Below are 14,258 nucleotides of genomic sequence, written 5' to 3' on the forward strand. Positions count from 1 at the left end.
AGAAAAATTGGTGGAATTATGGAAATTAATGATCGATAGACATGTTAATGATATTGAAATTCTGAAAAAATTTAACAAAGTTTTTAAAAACATCTCTTTTTAATGTTAATTGGATCAGGAGCACTTTCAGAGGGAACATTCTGCTATGATAGGGCAGTGCAGCCAGCGGTAAAAGGGATTAGTTGCACAGTTAAAGCACCACTCCAACATTTTATTATATTTTTTCACTGCTTGACCGGTGCTTCTAATCTAAGTTCCTTGACTCCAGTTACACTCACCCTCTGGCGTCTTCACCTTCTATTGTCACCGTTCCTGTCGATCTCCGGTAGCTCCAATGTTTCATGGAGTGAGACAGAGGTCACAACTTAATGCAAGTGTCACGATAACTATGCAGACAGTATGAAACCAGGGCTCCATGACTGACCCCCAGGCTGGGGACCCTGTGCTATCCCTGTCTAAGAGATACCCATGATGATTGGGATTTATGAGTCTCCTTCCTGGCCCTGTTCCTGACCAGCTCTGATTTTTACAAATTCTGTGATTAATGGGGTATGGGGAAACTAAAACTCTGTCACACAAGACATACACACAAAGATAGATATCAGGAGGAAAACAAGAACAGGGAAGAAACAACACGACGTCGGGTAACTCCACAACAATATAAAGCACGGGCTAGCAGAAATTATATATATAACCGTGCCTCACCGTGTCTTATTGAATGATGTAGTCCGCTTTGTTTGTCTGTGTCTCCAGCCACAGCTTAGACTCCGAAGCTTCTCATGAAAAAGGATAAAGTGGCGAGTCCCATAATTAAAATCTTTATCTTTATTCAGCAAATTTTTTTAAAACATCATGATGGTTGAATTATAGTCTCAACATGTTTCAGGCAAGCATGCCCTTAGTCACTTCATGCTTGCCTGAAACATGTTGAGACTATGATTCAACCATCATGATGTTTTAAAAAAAATTTGCTGAATAAAGAGATTTTAATTAAAGCACGGGTGTTACGGGGGGACCGGCAGATTAGGACCAGGGGGTATATATCCTAATCACCAGTCGGGGCCCACCGTGCTCCAGATGACAAAGGAGCTGCTGGCACCTGAGGGTTAGGCGGAGACTATAGAGCTGGATGGCTCTGAGATAACCCAGGAACTCTGGGAACCGGTCACGTGTGTTGGGACACGTCAGACCGGACGACAACCCGATTAGCGTTTTGGTGCACCTAGCGCTACACCAACCACGTGTGCAGGAAACACGTCAGGCCGGGTGGTAACCAGGTAGCGTTGACCGGAAGACCGCCACGAAAGCGCCCTGTCGGCCACGTGTGTAGGACACGTCAGGCCGAGCGGTCCTCCGATTAGCGTTTCTGGCCACCTCTCGCCTGGCCACGTGTGTGTAGGACACGTCAGGCCAGATGGGTACACCAGTAGCGTTGATCGGGAAGCCGAGGAGGATAAGGAACACCCTGTTAACTCCACAGGGGTCCTGGGGTACGCTGTCCGTGCGCGTAGGGGGCACAACCGGACAGGTGGCGCAGCTGGTGCGTTGTCCGTGTGCGTAGGGGGCACAATCGGACAGGTGGCGCAGCAGGTGTGTTGTCCGTGTGCGTAGGAGGCACAATCGGACAGGTGGCGCAGCAGGTGCGTTGTCCGTGTGCGTAGGGGGCACAATCGGACAGGAAGCACAGCAGCCGCAGCCCAGTTAATGCCACTGGGCTGCTATAGCAAGACTGGAAATGCAGGAGAGAAGCACGGCGCCTGACCCTGATGTGCCGAGCCACGAATCTTGGCGTGACAGGCACCGTTCGCCTAACCCTACCTACCGCTTCCCAACATAGGCTTATGCCGCAATGAGGCTCTAACATGGAGGTGTGCTCTGACTGAGCAAAAGTGAAGACTGCGCACCTCCATGTTGTCTCCAGCCCCTTTTATAACCTGGGTCCACCCCAAACCCAGGGTGGAACCACCAAGGTCCAATAGCAGAGTGCCATGTCATCAGTGACGTCACATGCGACCTATCCGGAACCGCCACGTCATTGATGACCTCATGGCAGCCATGCCCCAAACACTTCACCAGTCATCGTCTGACGACCAATACTGAGGTGCCAGATCATAGGGGCGGGCCTCTGCGAGCCAGTCCGGAGTTGCCACGTCATCAGGACACCTGACACCCTCTGCCCTATCAGGACGTGCCACCTCACGGACATGCTCAGTGAGGTCCTTACCGGACCTAGCCTCTGGTGCACTAAGTGCCTGAGCATGCCCAGTAGCCTGAGCCACAGGCTCAGAAAGCAGACTATCAGTTTGAGCATGCTCAGTAGGCACATCCCAGAACTTAGACACAGCACGAAGTCCAAGTACCTGTGCAAAGAGGCTGTTAGGGTTAATTGTGGGAGCATGCTCAGTAACCTGAACTGAGGACTTAGTCTCAGACATAACACAAACAGGCTCAGCATGCTCACTAGGCAAAACACCGGGCTTAAACTCTGGCTGGGGTAAATCGGCGCACGCATGCGCACTAGCCGCCTCTCCACACTTAGACGTGGTGGAAGGAACAGCCAACTGGATGACCCGAGGCACGGCCAAGAACGGCAGCCGGCGCCTGGGCGCAACAGGAACCGCAGCAGGCTGCTTGCGGCTATGGCGGCGCCGGTTCGTAACAACGGGCTTCTCTCTCCAGTAAATCAGGGATACCCCAGCACACAGACCAACACAGCAGAAACTATAGTCGGCGTAGGTGAAAGATCTCCTCCAACCTAAGTATTCAGTGCCTTGCAAAAGAATTCGGCCCCCTTGAATTTTTCAACCTTTTCCCACATTTCATGCTTCAAACATAATGATAAAAAAATTTAATTTTATGGTGAAGAATCAACAAGTGGGACACAATTGTGAAGGTGAACGAAATTTATTGCTTATTTTAAACTTTTTTAAAAAATAAATAACTGAAAAGTTGGGCGTGCAATATTATTCGGCCCCTTTACTTTCAGTGCAGCAAACTCACTCCAAAAGTTCATTGAGGATCTCTGAATAATCCAATGTTGTCCTAAATGATTGATGATGATAAATGTAATCCACCTGTGTGTAATCTAGTCTCCGTATAAATGCACCTGCTCTGTGATAGTCTCAGTGTTCTGTTTAAAGCGCAGATAGCATCATGAAGACCAAGGAACACAACAGGCAGGTCCGTGATACTGTTGTGGAGAAGTTTAAAGCTGGATTTGATTACAAAAAGATTTCCAAAACTTTACACATCCCAAGAGCACTGTGCAAGTGATCATATTGAAATGGAAGGTGTATCATATTACTGCAAATCTACCAAGACCGGGCCATCTATCCAAACTTTCATCTCAAACAAGGAGAAGACTGATCAGAGATGCAGCCAAGAGGCCCATGATCACTCTGGATGAACTGCAGAGATCTACAACTGAGGTGGGAAAGTCTGTATATAGGACAACAATCAGTCGGACAATGCACAAATCTGGCCTTTATGGAAGAGTGGCAAGAAGAAAGCCATTTCTCAAAGATATCCATAAAAAGTGTTGTTTACAGTTTGCCACAAGCCACATAGGAGACACACAAAACATGTGGAGGAATGTGCTCTGGTCAGATGAAGCTAAAATTGAACTCTTTGGGCACAATGCCAAACGATATGTTTGTCGTAAAAGCAACACAGCTCATCACCCTGAATACTACATCCCCACTGTAAAACATGGTGGTGGCAGCATCATGGTTTGGGCCTGCCTTTCTTCAGCAGGAACAGGGAAGATGGTTAAAATTGATGGGAAGATGGATGGAGCCAAATACAGGACTATTCTTGAAGAAAACCTGTTGGAGTCTGCAAAAGACCTGAGACTGGGACAGAGATTTGTCTTCCAACAAGACAATGATCCAAAACATAAAGCAAAATCTACAATGGAATGGTTTACAAATAAATGTATCCAGGTGTTAGAATAGCCAAGTCAAAGTCCAGATCTAAATCCAATTGAGAATCTGTGGAAAGAGCTGAAAACTGCTATTCACAAACGCTCTCCATCCAACCTCACTCAGCTCCAGCTGTTTGCAAAGGAAGAATGGGAAGAATTTCAGTCTCTCGATGTGCAAAACTGATAGAGACATACACCAAGCGACTTGCAGCTGTAATCGCAGCTAAAGGTGGCGCTACAAAGTATTAACTTAAAGGGGACAAATAATATTGCACGCCCCACTTTTCAGTTTTTTATTTTTTAAAAATGTTTAAAATAAACAATAAATTTCATTCAACCTCACAATTGTGTCCCACTTGTTGATTCTTAACCATTAATTTAACATTTTTTATCTTTATGTTTGAAGCCTGAAATGTGGGAAATGGTTGAAAAATTCAAGGGGGCCGAATACTTTCGCAAGGCACTGTATCTAGCATGCCAATATTTGCTGTGGGGGAATATCTATTTTATTAGATTAGTGTGTTTATAACTCAGTACATCTACCTAGAAAAACGTAGATGGCAAGGAAAAAAAATCTAAGAAAAAAAACATAACATATCTAAAACTTAAATGCTCTCCTTTGTTTTAAATTTCTGAAAGTATGTACATTAATCTGATCAAATCTTCCTTCTCTATAACATCCTGCCTGTAGATCAGATACCATTTTCCACTGTTCACTTATTTTTATTAAGGTTTTAACTGTATTGGCAATACAGAAAAAAATAAGGAACTAGAAAATGGATGCATAATTTTAGATAACATTGCAAGTTGTGAAAATTCTATTAACATTGTAAAATAGGGAAGAAGCCGACTTAGTTATTGTAAAGTCTGAGAAATAAAAGCGTCTTTAGTAGGTAAGTCTCATTATGACTAGTAGTATGTGACAAAGCGCTTAGGAAAGGGGCAGGGTAGGTAGTGAGGGAATGGTAGGTGAGATAGGAGCCACCAGATAAGGCACATAGGATATAGGGAACAGACAAAGACGGCATCATTCGTCCAGGCTTGGAAGGTAGGAGGCTAAGCTGGCGATTGTGTATATGAAATCTAGCATGCTCATATGCATTGAAATGGGTTTTGTTCATCCAGAAGGACAGAAGTGAGCTTTTCATTCCCCAAATACTATGAAATATGTTTCTTGACCTCTGCAAATGGGAGAATACTACTTTTCTAGCCATGAGCAATTGTCTCCTTAACTGCTTAAAAAACATAGAAAATGGAAGCTTGAATATGACTGGGGATATGCTTTTTAGAAATGTCTCCATGGGTCTTTGGGAATGTTTAATGTTTTTAAAGAGTAAATCAATCTAATCCATAATCATTTGACATTTGGGCAAATCCTCCAGATATGAAGCATATCACCCATGGTGGAGCAACCCATGCTGCAATCTGAGGGCTCCATGGACTGCTGCGAGATACCACCTCATCAACATTTAGAGCTTGCTTTGAATTATTAGGGTATTTAGTATACTCTTTGTATTAAAAGTTCAGATCTGGAATCATTGGTGTTGAGCTAGAGAAGATTATAATTTAGAAACATAAGTTAAAGAGGTTATCCACTACTTTTACATTGATGGCCTATCCTTAGGATAGGTCCTAAATGTCTGATCAGCCAGGGTCCAACACCCCACACCCCTGCCGATCAGCTGTTTTCTGTACTGGCCAGGGCTGTGGAGTTGGCATCATGGAGTCAAGGTCAGTATAAAATGGACTCCAACTCCTAAAATATATAATACATTTGGTACAGTAGTTTAATGCAGTATGTACTGAATATTTTTTCATAAGAATTTGGGAAAGTTACGAAATGTCCTGTAAATTTCTGATCTATTCCTGATCAAAGGATTTATGTTTTTAATTGAGATGAATCTGTGCTGCACTTTCTGTACATGATATGTAGTGAAGATCCTCCCTTACAGATAAGGGAAAAAAAAACACACTGGGAAGGAAGGAACGTCTGCACTCATCTCAGAACTGCTAGAGACTCTAGAGTGAAGTGGAAAACGTTCTGCAAGATTATGAAAGAACAGGATCTTGATATTGCAACTGATAAGTACAATGATGAATGTCATAATCCGGTAACCGTGAAAGATTACAAAAAACTCCCATTGGTGAAAAAACACCAAGAAACAGGAGTAGTTGGAACCTGGGATGACCGCAATCCCCTCAGGGGTATTAAAAGACGTCTTCCATTCATCACTCTCCTTAATTCGAAGGAGATTGTATGCTCCCCTAAGATCAAATTTTGTAAACCACTTAGCTCCCTTTAATCTGGAAAACAGGTCTGACATCAAGGGCATTAGATACTGATATTTTATAGTGATTTTATAAAGGAGACGATAGTCTATACAATGTCTCAACGACCCATCCTTCTTGGACACAAAGAAAAAAACGGCACCCATAGGTGACAAGGATGGTCTAATATGACCTTTTTCCAATGACTCCTTAATATAGATTCTCATAGCATCTTGTTAGGGAACAGATAGATTGAAGATTCGTCCCTTAGGAAATTTGCAACCTGGCACCAATTCAATGGCACAATCACACTCCCTATGGGGGGGGGGGGCAAAGGACCAGAACCTGTCTCATTAAACACGTCAAGAAAATCTGACAAATATTCAGGTACATCATGCGGCGTAGGGGAAATAGTCAACACAGAAAGATCATTATGCACACATTGACAACCCCAAATAACCACAGATAAGGATCTCCAATCAAGAACTGGATTATGGGTTTGCAACCAAGGGAATCCCAGTACCAAAACATTGTGCAAGTCGTGTAATACTAAAAATTTACAATCCTCCTGATGAGCTGGTGCGACCTTCATAGTTACCTAGGTCCAAAACTGGGGTTTATTTTCAACTAGGAGAGTAGCATCAATGCCCCTTAAAGGAATAGGAGTTTGCAAAGGTACCATAGGAAAACCACAATTCTTAGCAAAACCAAAATCCATCAAGTTCAGGGCAGCCCCTGAATCAAGAAAGGCCATAGCCGAAAATGAGGATAAGGAGCAAATCAAAGAGACGGACAAAAGAAATTTAGGTTACACAGTACCCACAGTAAGTCAACGAGCAAATCTCTGTTCTCGTTTAGGACAGACAGAAATAGCGTGGGACGCGTCACCACAATAGAAACATAATTTACTGTTCCATCTAAACCCCTGCCGCTCAGAATTAGGGAGGTCCCTATCACACTGCATAGGCTCTGAAAATTGTTCCGCAAGCAATACATCAGTACGCATCGTTTTGCGCTTGCGTAAATGCCTATCAATCTGAATGGCTAAAGTCATAGAGGCATCAAGTCTTGAAGGAATAGGAAATCCCACCATAACATCCTTCACTGCATCTGCGAGACCCTTATGAAAAAGTGCCGCAAGAACATCATCATTCCATTTGGTAAGGACCGTCCACTTTCTGAATTTCTGACAAAAACTTTCAGCGAATCCTGACCTTGGATCAAAGTCAGCAAGGCTTTCTCTGCTTAGTCAATAACATTGGGTTCCTTATACAACAATCCCAGGGCTTGAAAAAAGGAATCCACAGTAGCAAGAATCGGATCATCAGGAGCCAATGAAAAGGCCCAGTCCTGAGGGTCACCGCACAACAAAGAGATGACAATCTTAACCTGCTGCACAGGACTCCCTGAGGACTTCGGTTTTAAGGCAAAAAACAATTTACAATTATTTTTAAAGTTCAAAAATGTAGACCTATCTCCCGAGAACAATTCAGGAACAGGAATTTTAGGTCCAAAAACAGGTGTCTGTCTAAGATAAGCTGAAATTGCCTGAACCTCAGAGGAGAGATGCCCAACACGCTCAACCACCTGTTCTATATCCATGTCAACAAAAAAATCTTCCATGGTACCCAAAGAATAAGGAAAAATAAATAGGGATGAAACAAAATATTTTCTCTTCTTTTGAGTACCTTTCTTTTTTGTTGGCCAGTTATACTGTTATGATCCGGTAACCGTGGAAGATTACAAAAAACTGCCATTGGTGAAAAAACACCAAGAAACAGGAGTAGTTGGAACCTGGGCTTACCGCAATCCCCTAAATATCAGACCACACTAGAAGTAACCGTGGAGTGTTCCTAAGTACCTAGACGCCTCGTCACAGCCTGAGAGACTAGCTACACCTCACAGAAAAAAATTAGGAAACCTACCTTGCCTCAGAGAAGTCCCCAAAGGAGTAGATAGCCCCCGACATATAAAGATTACGGTGACTAACTAACTTGATACAAAGGAAAGGAAACTGATTGTGGTCAGTACAAAATCCCTGTAGAAAAGTACCAATCTCCTGATAGTAAAAATGGCCCTGGAGGTCGAAAGACCTAATCCCCACTATATCAGGTACTCCTGTAAATAATGGGAGAACAAAATACCAAAAAGAACACAAACATACAAAAGTGCAAATAATCAAGTTAGACAGGGAGAACCTCCCTTATCCTGCAGTAGAGCTAGCAAAGGGGGAACCCCACATGCTTACACACAAGAGAAACCAAACTCCACCTGCAAGAAAACAGATACAAAACAAGGCAAAGAAAAACAAACACCCTAAGGTGTAAATCAGGAAGCAAGGAAAAAACTGATAACTTATCTGCAGAAGTCTTGCTCAGGGAAATAGGGAAGGACAGAACTCCAAGCCAGGAACAAAGACTGAGGAAAATACAATTATAACCGTCACCAGCAAGGCAAAAAGTGATCTCCTATATAGACCAGACTTGTCTGCAATAGGACTTCCCTAATTCCCAATTAACGCCGACACCTGTCTGAGTCACAGGCTCAGACTCAGCTTCACTACCATTGCTGGCCACCAGAGGGAGCTCCAAAACAGCACCCACACAGACAACATTCACAACAGATGAATGAGAATAGTGAAGGTGAACAGCATCTAGAAGAAAATTTCAGATTCAGTATGTGTGAGATGGAGTTACAGTCCTGTTCCTGTAATTGAGGAACAAACTGATATTACTACAGAAGAACAGCAAACTGAACCTTTAGAATTAGATGATCTTGTTGAATCTGCTTCACATTTCTCTGCTATTCATCACATGTGCTGCGTTGTGCACACGCTGTAGCCGGCAATAAAACATAGTCTGCAAGGCGGACATGCTGGAACTTGGATTGGCAAAGTGAGGAAATTGGTTATTGCTGCCAGGACCCCTAAAATTGGTTGTATCTTGAAGAGACGTGCTAGAAAAGGGGCAATTATCGATCAAGCCACTCGGTGGGACAGCACTTATTTAATGATTGAGTGATTGCTTGAGCTGAAACCCTTTCTTGTAGACATGGCCAACCCTAAGGGAACACTAAGTAAAGGTCAATGGGCACAGGTGGCTGAATTGAAGGAATTGCTTAATCACCAATATAGTAACTAAAAAATTACAAGGTGAGGATTTACCTCCTGGTATTTTCATAAAGGAGTGGAAGAACATGGTGCTTTGCCTGTCCCAAAGAGAAGGTTTAATCACAGATAGCATTGCTGCATCAATGAATTGGCGAGAAACACTGCTATTAGAAAATAAAATTCTTATGGCAGCCGTTTATGTGGAGACTTGAGTCATTATATATTGCTGGATTATCAACAGCTTACTAAAGAATAAAAAGCTCTGACTGAGGTAGTAGTTAGGATGAGCAGCTACAGGACAGCCAAGAGCAAGAGGATTTCGGTCCTACCAGTGCTACTGCTGCCATATCTTTAGCCTCATCAGATGAGGAGTTTCATTTTGAAAAGTATTTGGACGACATTGAGCAGCAAAGCGCTGCCGCAGGGAAAAAGATTGCACTCCCATAGTAAACAGATTGACCATATTTCAGCAAATTCTTTCACTTGCTCTCAAAGAAGTAGAATAGTTCAACCATTCGTCAAAACTAACAGTGCATTAAGCAATTCCTTGATACCCTGAGATTGTTAGAGATGTTGCCCATGTGGTTACTGCTTTGCCACCAACCCAAGTTAGTTTAGAGAAGTTGTTCTCTGGCCTTAAAATAATGTCAGATTTGAGGTCATCTATGAAGGAGGATCTGATGGAGGCAATACTATTTCTAAGAATAAATTCATAGACTGCACAAATGTTATTCAATACATTTTTGTTGAAAACAGTTTTTTTTTCCACTTGCTGCATTGTGAACTGCATATTTACAATTTAGTGATTTTTTTGTATTTTAAAGTTGTATTCCAATAAATATATTTTATGTTCCATTTAAATAGCTTGATTATTGTTTCATAAAAATGATTAAAAGCCTGAAGTTACCATTTTACTACAGCAAATTTTTCACAAACATGAGTCATGTATGAGGGAGTCAGAGTAAGTGAAATTGAGGAGTTGGTTTGGTTCACAGCCCTGCCAGCAGCAGCAGCAGTAGCAGGCGGACGAAAATGCTCAGTTCTGGAGCTGCCCTATTTTCTGATAGCAGGAAGGGTACTGCACATCGGCCTCCCATTGATTTGAATGGGAGGTGAACGTGCAGTAACTGGCCGCAGCCGCTATCAGTTGACGGGGCAGCTTTGGAACTGAGCATTTCTGGCTGCCTGCTGCTGCCGATGGCACCAAGAACAGCTGATTGGTGAGGATGCGGGGTGTTAGACACCATCCGATCAGACATTGATTACCTATCCTAAGGCGGGCTTTGCACACTACGACATCGCAGGTGCGATGTCGGTGGGGTCAAATTGAAAATGACGCACTTCCGGCATCGCATGCGACATCGTAGTGTGTAAAGGCTCGATGATACGATTAACGAGCGCAAAAGCGTCGTAATCGTATCATCGGTGCAGCGTCGGCGTAATCCATGATTACGCTGACGTGACAGTCCGATGTTGTTCCTCGCTCCTGCGGCAGCACACATCGCTGTGTGTGAAGCCGCAGGAGCGAGGAACATCTCCTACCGGCGTCACTGCGGCTTCCATAGGATATGCGGAAGGAAGGAGATGGACGGGATGTTTACATCCCACTCATCTCCGCCCCTCCGCTCCGATTGGCCGCCTGGCGTGTGACATCGCTATGACGCCGCACGACCCGCCCCCTTAACAAGGAGGCGGGTCGCCGGCCAGAGCGACGGTCGCAGGACAGGTGAGTCCATGTGAAGCTGCCATAGCGATAATGTTCGCTACGGCAGCTATCACAAGGAAATCGCTGCTGCGACGGGGGCGGGTACTATCGCGCTCGGCATCGCAGCATCGGCCTGCGATGTCGCAGCGTGCAAAGTACCCCTAAGGATAGGCCATCAATGTAAATGTAGTGGACAATCTCTTTAAGTGACTTTGAATGAAATGGGGCATGAGATACATTGGCATATGTTGAAGAGAAGGCCTGGAGGGTGAGGACAGGATCTACATCTTAGTTTAAATGAGATTAGTGTTAGGGTTTTGGAAGCAGAAGAAATTAAGGATGATGTAAAATGGTTCAAATAAAAATACCAAAGTCTCAGAATGGGGTGCATTATATTGTTCCTGCAGATTAGGAAAGAATGTTCAAACACCATTTCCAACATAACAGGTTCCTTTTAACAAATGAAAGCTGAGCTCTGATAGGTAGGGCAGTCTTATCGTATTCCATAAATACTTACAAGAGTTTATGCTATATAATTAGAGTACAGAATATATAATTTTGTGCCTGTGAAATATCAACAATTATTATTTCATCTAGAACTTGTCAAGACTTTATTCTTTGGTGTAAAATGTGGAATATGTTAATATAAATCAAAGTATCTTTCATATACATTTATGTACAGTATGCAGATATATACAACACATTTCCATCATGGAAGGGTACATAAACCCTCTCACCATAAACTGTAATGGAGTGATAAAATTCAGGGTACAGTCTTTAGATTAGCGGCACAATACTGCATCAAATATATCCTGATTTGTCAACACTGTTAAAAATGGTACGTTTTGGAACGCGATAAGGGCACAACAGTAACATGGCACAGACGAGACTCAGACTTCAGTGGTGCATAAAATAGTTTTCTCTCTAGAATATATTAATACAAAATGTCTGCTGGCGTAAAGTGCAATTACTGTTGTGCAGTCAAATAAGGCAGGATACGGCTTTGTGAAGTCCAGAGATCATGTTTCAGATGGTTTTGGATTTATAGAAAGAGGTGCCGTCAACTATAAAGGGAATGAGTAGTAATAAGCGCTTTGTTCTCAGGCATCCAAGTGCGTCAAGTAAACAAATATGATGTCTGCAAACAACAACAGATCCTTGGTCCCTTGCTATCAAATACAAAGAATATTTCTTCTGCCTTTCGTTCATCTAGTCCACATACATATAAATGCAAATAAACACCAAAAAGACATAGGAATCCTCATAAACATGGATACTGAATTTAAGGAAGTTCCAGATCTCATTTTCTGGCTTTCCTCCATCGAACCTTCTGGTCTTAAGACTGAGGGGAAACATTTGACCACTGGCACTTGGTATGATGTTGCCCTTTTTTCAGGTGTGTCTGGGCTTGAGCCATCGCTTGGTCTTTGGCCGTTATAAAGCAAGTATCTTCCTTGTGAATCTTGTTCCATCTTAAAAAGCTCATATTCCGTATGAGGGAGCCTTATTCCTAAAGCTACGCAACCATTGGTGTGAGTGACATCTTGCTCCACACCGACTTTCCATGATTTCTCTGCTCCACATTCATTTCCAATGAAAACATTTAGTAGAGATGCTGTAGCATAGTCCATGGGGGTCACCTTCATGTGATTTACTGAAAGATAAAAAAGCATGCTTTATATCATATAAGTACCATGCCAAAATGCATCATAATATACTAAGAAAATAGGTGCAGCCTTAACAACACCTATGTGGTTCACAGGCAAGAAGAGCCTATTTAGATGTAGAAAAGTTATTCCCTTTTATTAAAGTGTCTTGCTGCTTATTTAGATAGAGTGATTAAGATATATGACTCTACTTTTCATTCGTTGGTTGCTCAGGGAGGGGAGTTACTTTGTAAGTGAGTGGAAGAACTGCCGTCATCCCCTGAAAATTTTTACCCTGATTCATCAACTTTTTTTTGCTAGAAATGTGGAAGCACTTTTGCATTTTCATGTTAATGGTTTGGCCAGCTTCATCTAAATGAATAGACCTTGGGCAGGAAGGGGAGTGGTGACGTCTGCTCACCTACCATATTTTTCGGTTTATAAGACATACTGGATTATAAGACACACCCCAAATTTAGAGAAAAAAGGGTGAAAAAAAGGTGTCCATCTTATAATCCGGTGGTGTCTTAACGGAGGGGGCGGCAGTGGTGGAGAAGCAGTGTTACAGGAGGCAGGGGTGGTGGTGGAGAAGGGCGATGGTGTGAGCAGTGCAACCAGCAGGTGTCCCAGATGCTGTTCCAGAAACTGTCGGTGGTGACGACTGTGCTGTGGCAGCTGTGCTGGGGTAGCGACGGTTGCGGCTGCAGACAGAGAGGGCTACAAATAATGGCGCCATCTCCGGGAGCCATTTTCGAGATTTTGAACTAAGAGCTCCATCTGCGCATGAGCTGACTCCCAACACCATTATTTGAAGCTCTCACCGCCCCCCAGGCCAGTCTCTGCTGACCCTGCACAGCCAATGCAGCCTGTGCACAGCTGCCATAGCTCGTGCACAGCCTCCACAGGACATGCACAGCCTAAACAGCATTGACCCTGCCTCCTTCTACCACACTCCACCACCCCCCGGTAAGCTACTGTACATCCGGATATTAAGACGCACTCCTCACTATCCTCTCAAATTTTTGGGAGGGAAAGTGCATCTTATAATCCGAAAAATATGGTAATTCATAAGCTGTGGAGTACTTTATACCTAAATCTTACTCCCTGAACAGTAGGAATTGTGGAAAGGCGCATGGAGGTGCACACTACTTTTAAGACACAGCTGATTTATTTAAAGTTATGCATGTCTTAATGAAACAGGCGTCTTTGACTCCACCCTCATAAATGGGTGAACAACTGCGACAATGGTGGATTACAAGGTCCTATTGTTGAAGATTTAGAGAAGAAAGTTGAATTCTTGCCTCATGAGAACATCTGTAAGTGTAGCTGCTACAGCCACTTTGCAGAACATAGCAAAGAAGGATTCTGCTTTGATGGATCTGTATCATTGTGAGCTTGAATTGAAGAAGTATAAATTGCAGCCACGTGTAACCTTTTGTGAGATATCTGTGAAAGTCATCTGTGAGAACCATGAAGCCTGACGCCTGTTATCTGCTATGTCTTTTCAAGTTCATCTACCTCAGTAGTGGTATTTCTGTTAACTGTAATAAACCCTTGCTTTCTTGCCTTCACCACAATACATCCCTGGCCGCTGCCTTTGGCCTCCAA

General features: G+C 43.2%; 1 protein-coding gene across 1 annotated transcript in view; it reads right to left on the reverse strand.

Moving 5' to 3' along the window:
• Window positions 1-11,361: 11,361 nt before the first annotated feature.
• Window positions 11,362-14,258, reverse strand: part of APCDD1 (APC down-regulated 1) — a 105,074-nt gene continuing 102,177 nt past the window's right edge. Inside the window, exon 5 of the mRNA XM_075316400.1 lies at window positions 11,362-12,658. Coding sequence (XP_075172515.1) covers window positions 12,210-12,658 — 449 coding nt within the window. The 3' untranslated portion in view covers window positions 11,362-12,209. The remainder of the gene's footprint in view (window positions 12,659-14,258) is intronic.

Source organism: Anomaloglossus baeobatrachus, chromosome 6, assembly GCF_048569485.1.
Source record: "Anomaloglossus baeobatrachus isolate aAnoBae1 chromosome 6, aAnoBae1.hap1, whole genome shotgun sequence".
Lineage (NCBI taxonomy): Eukaryota > Metazoa > Chordata > Amphibia > Anura > Aromobatidae > Anomaloglossus > Anomaloglossus baeobatrachus.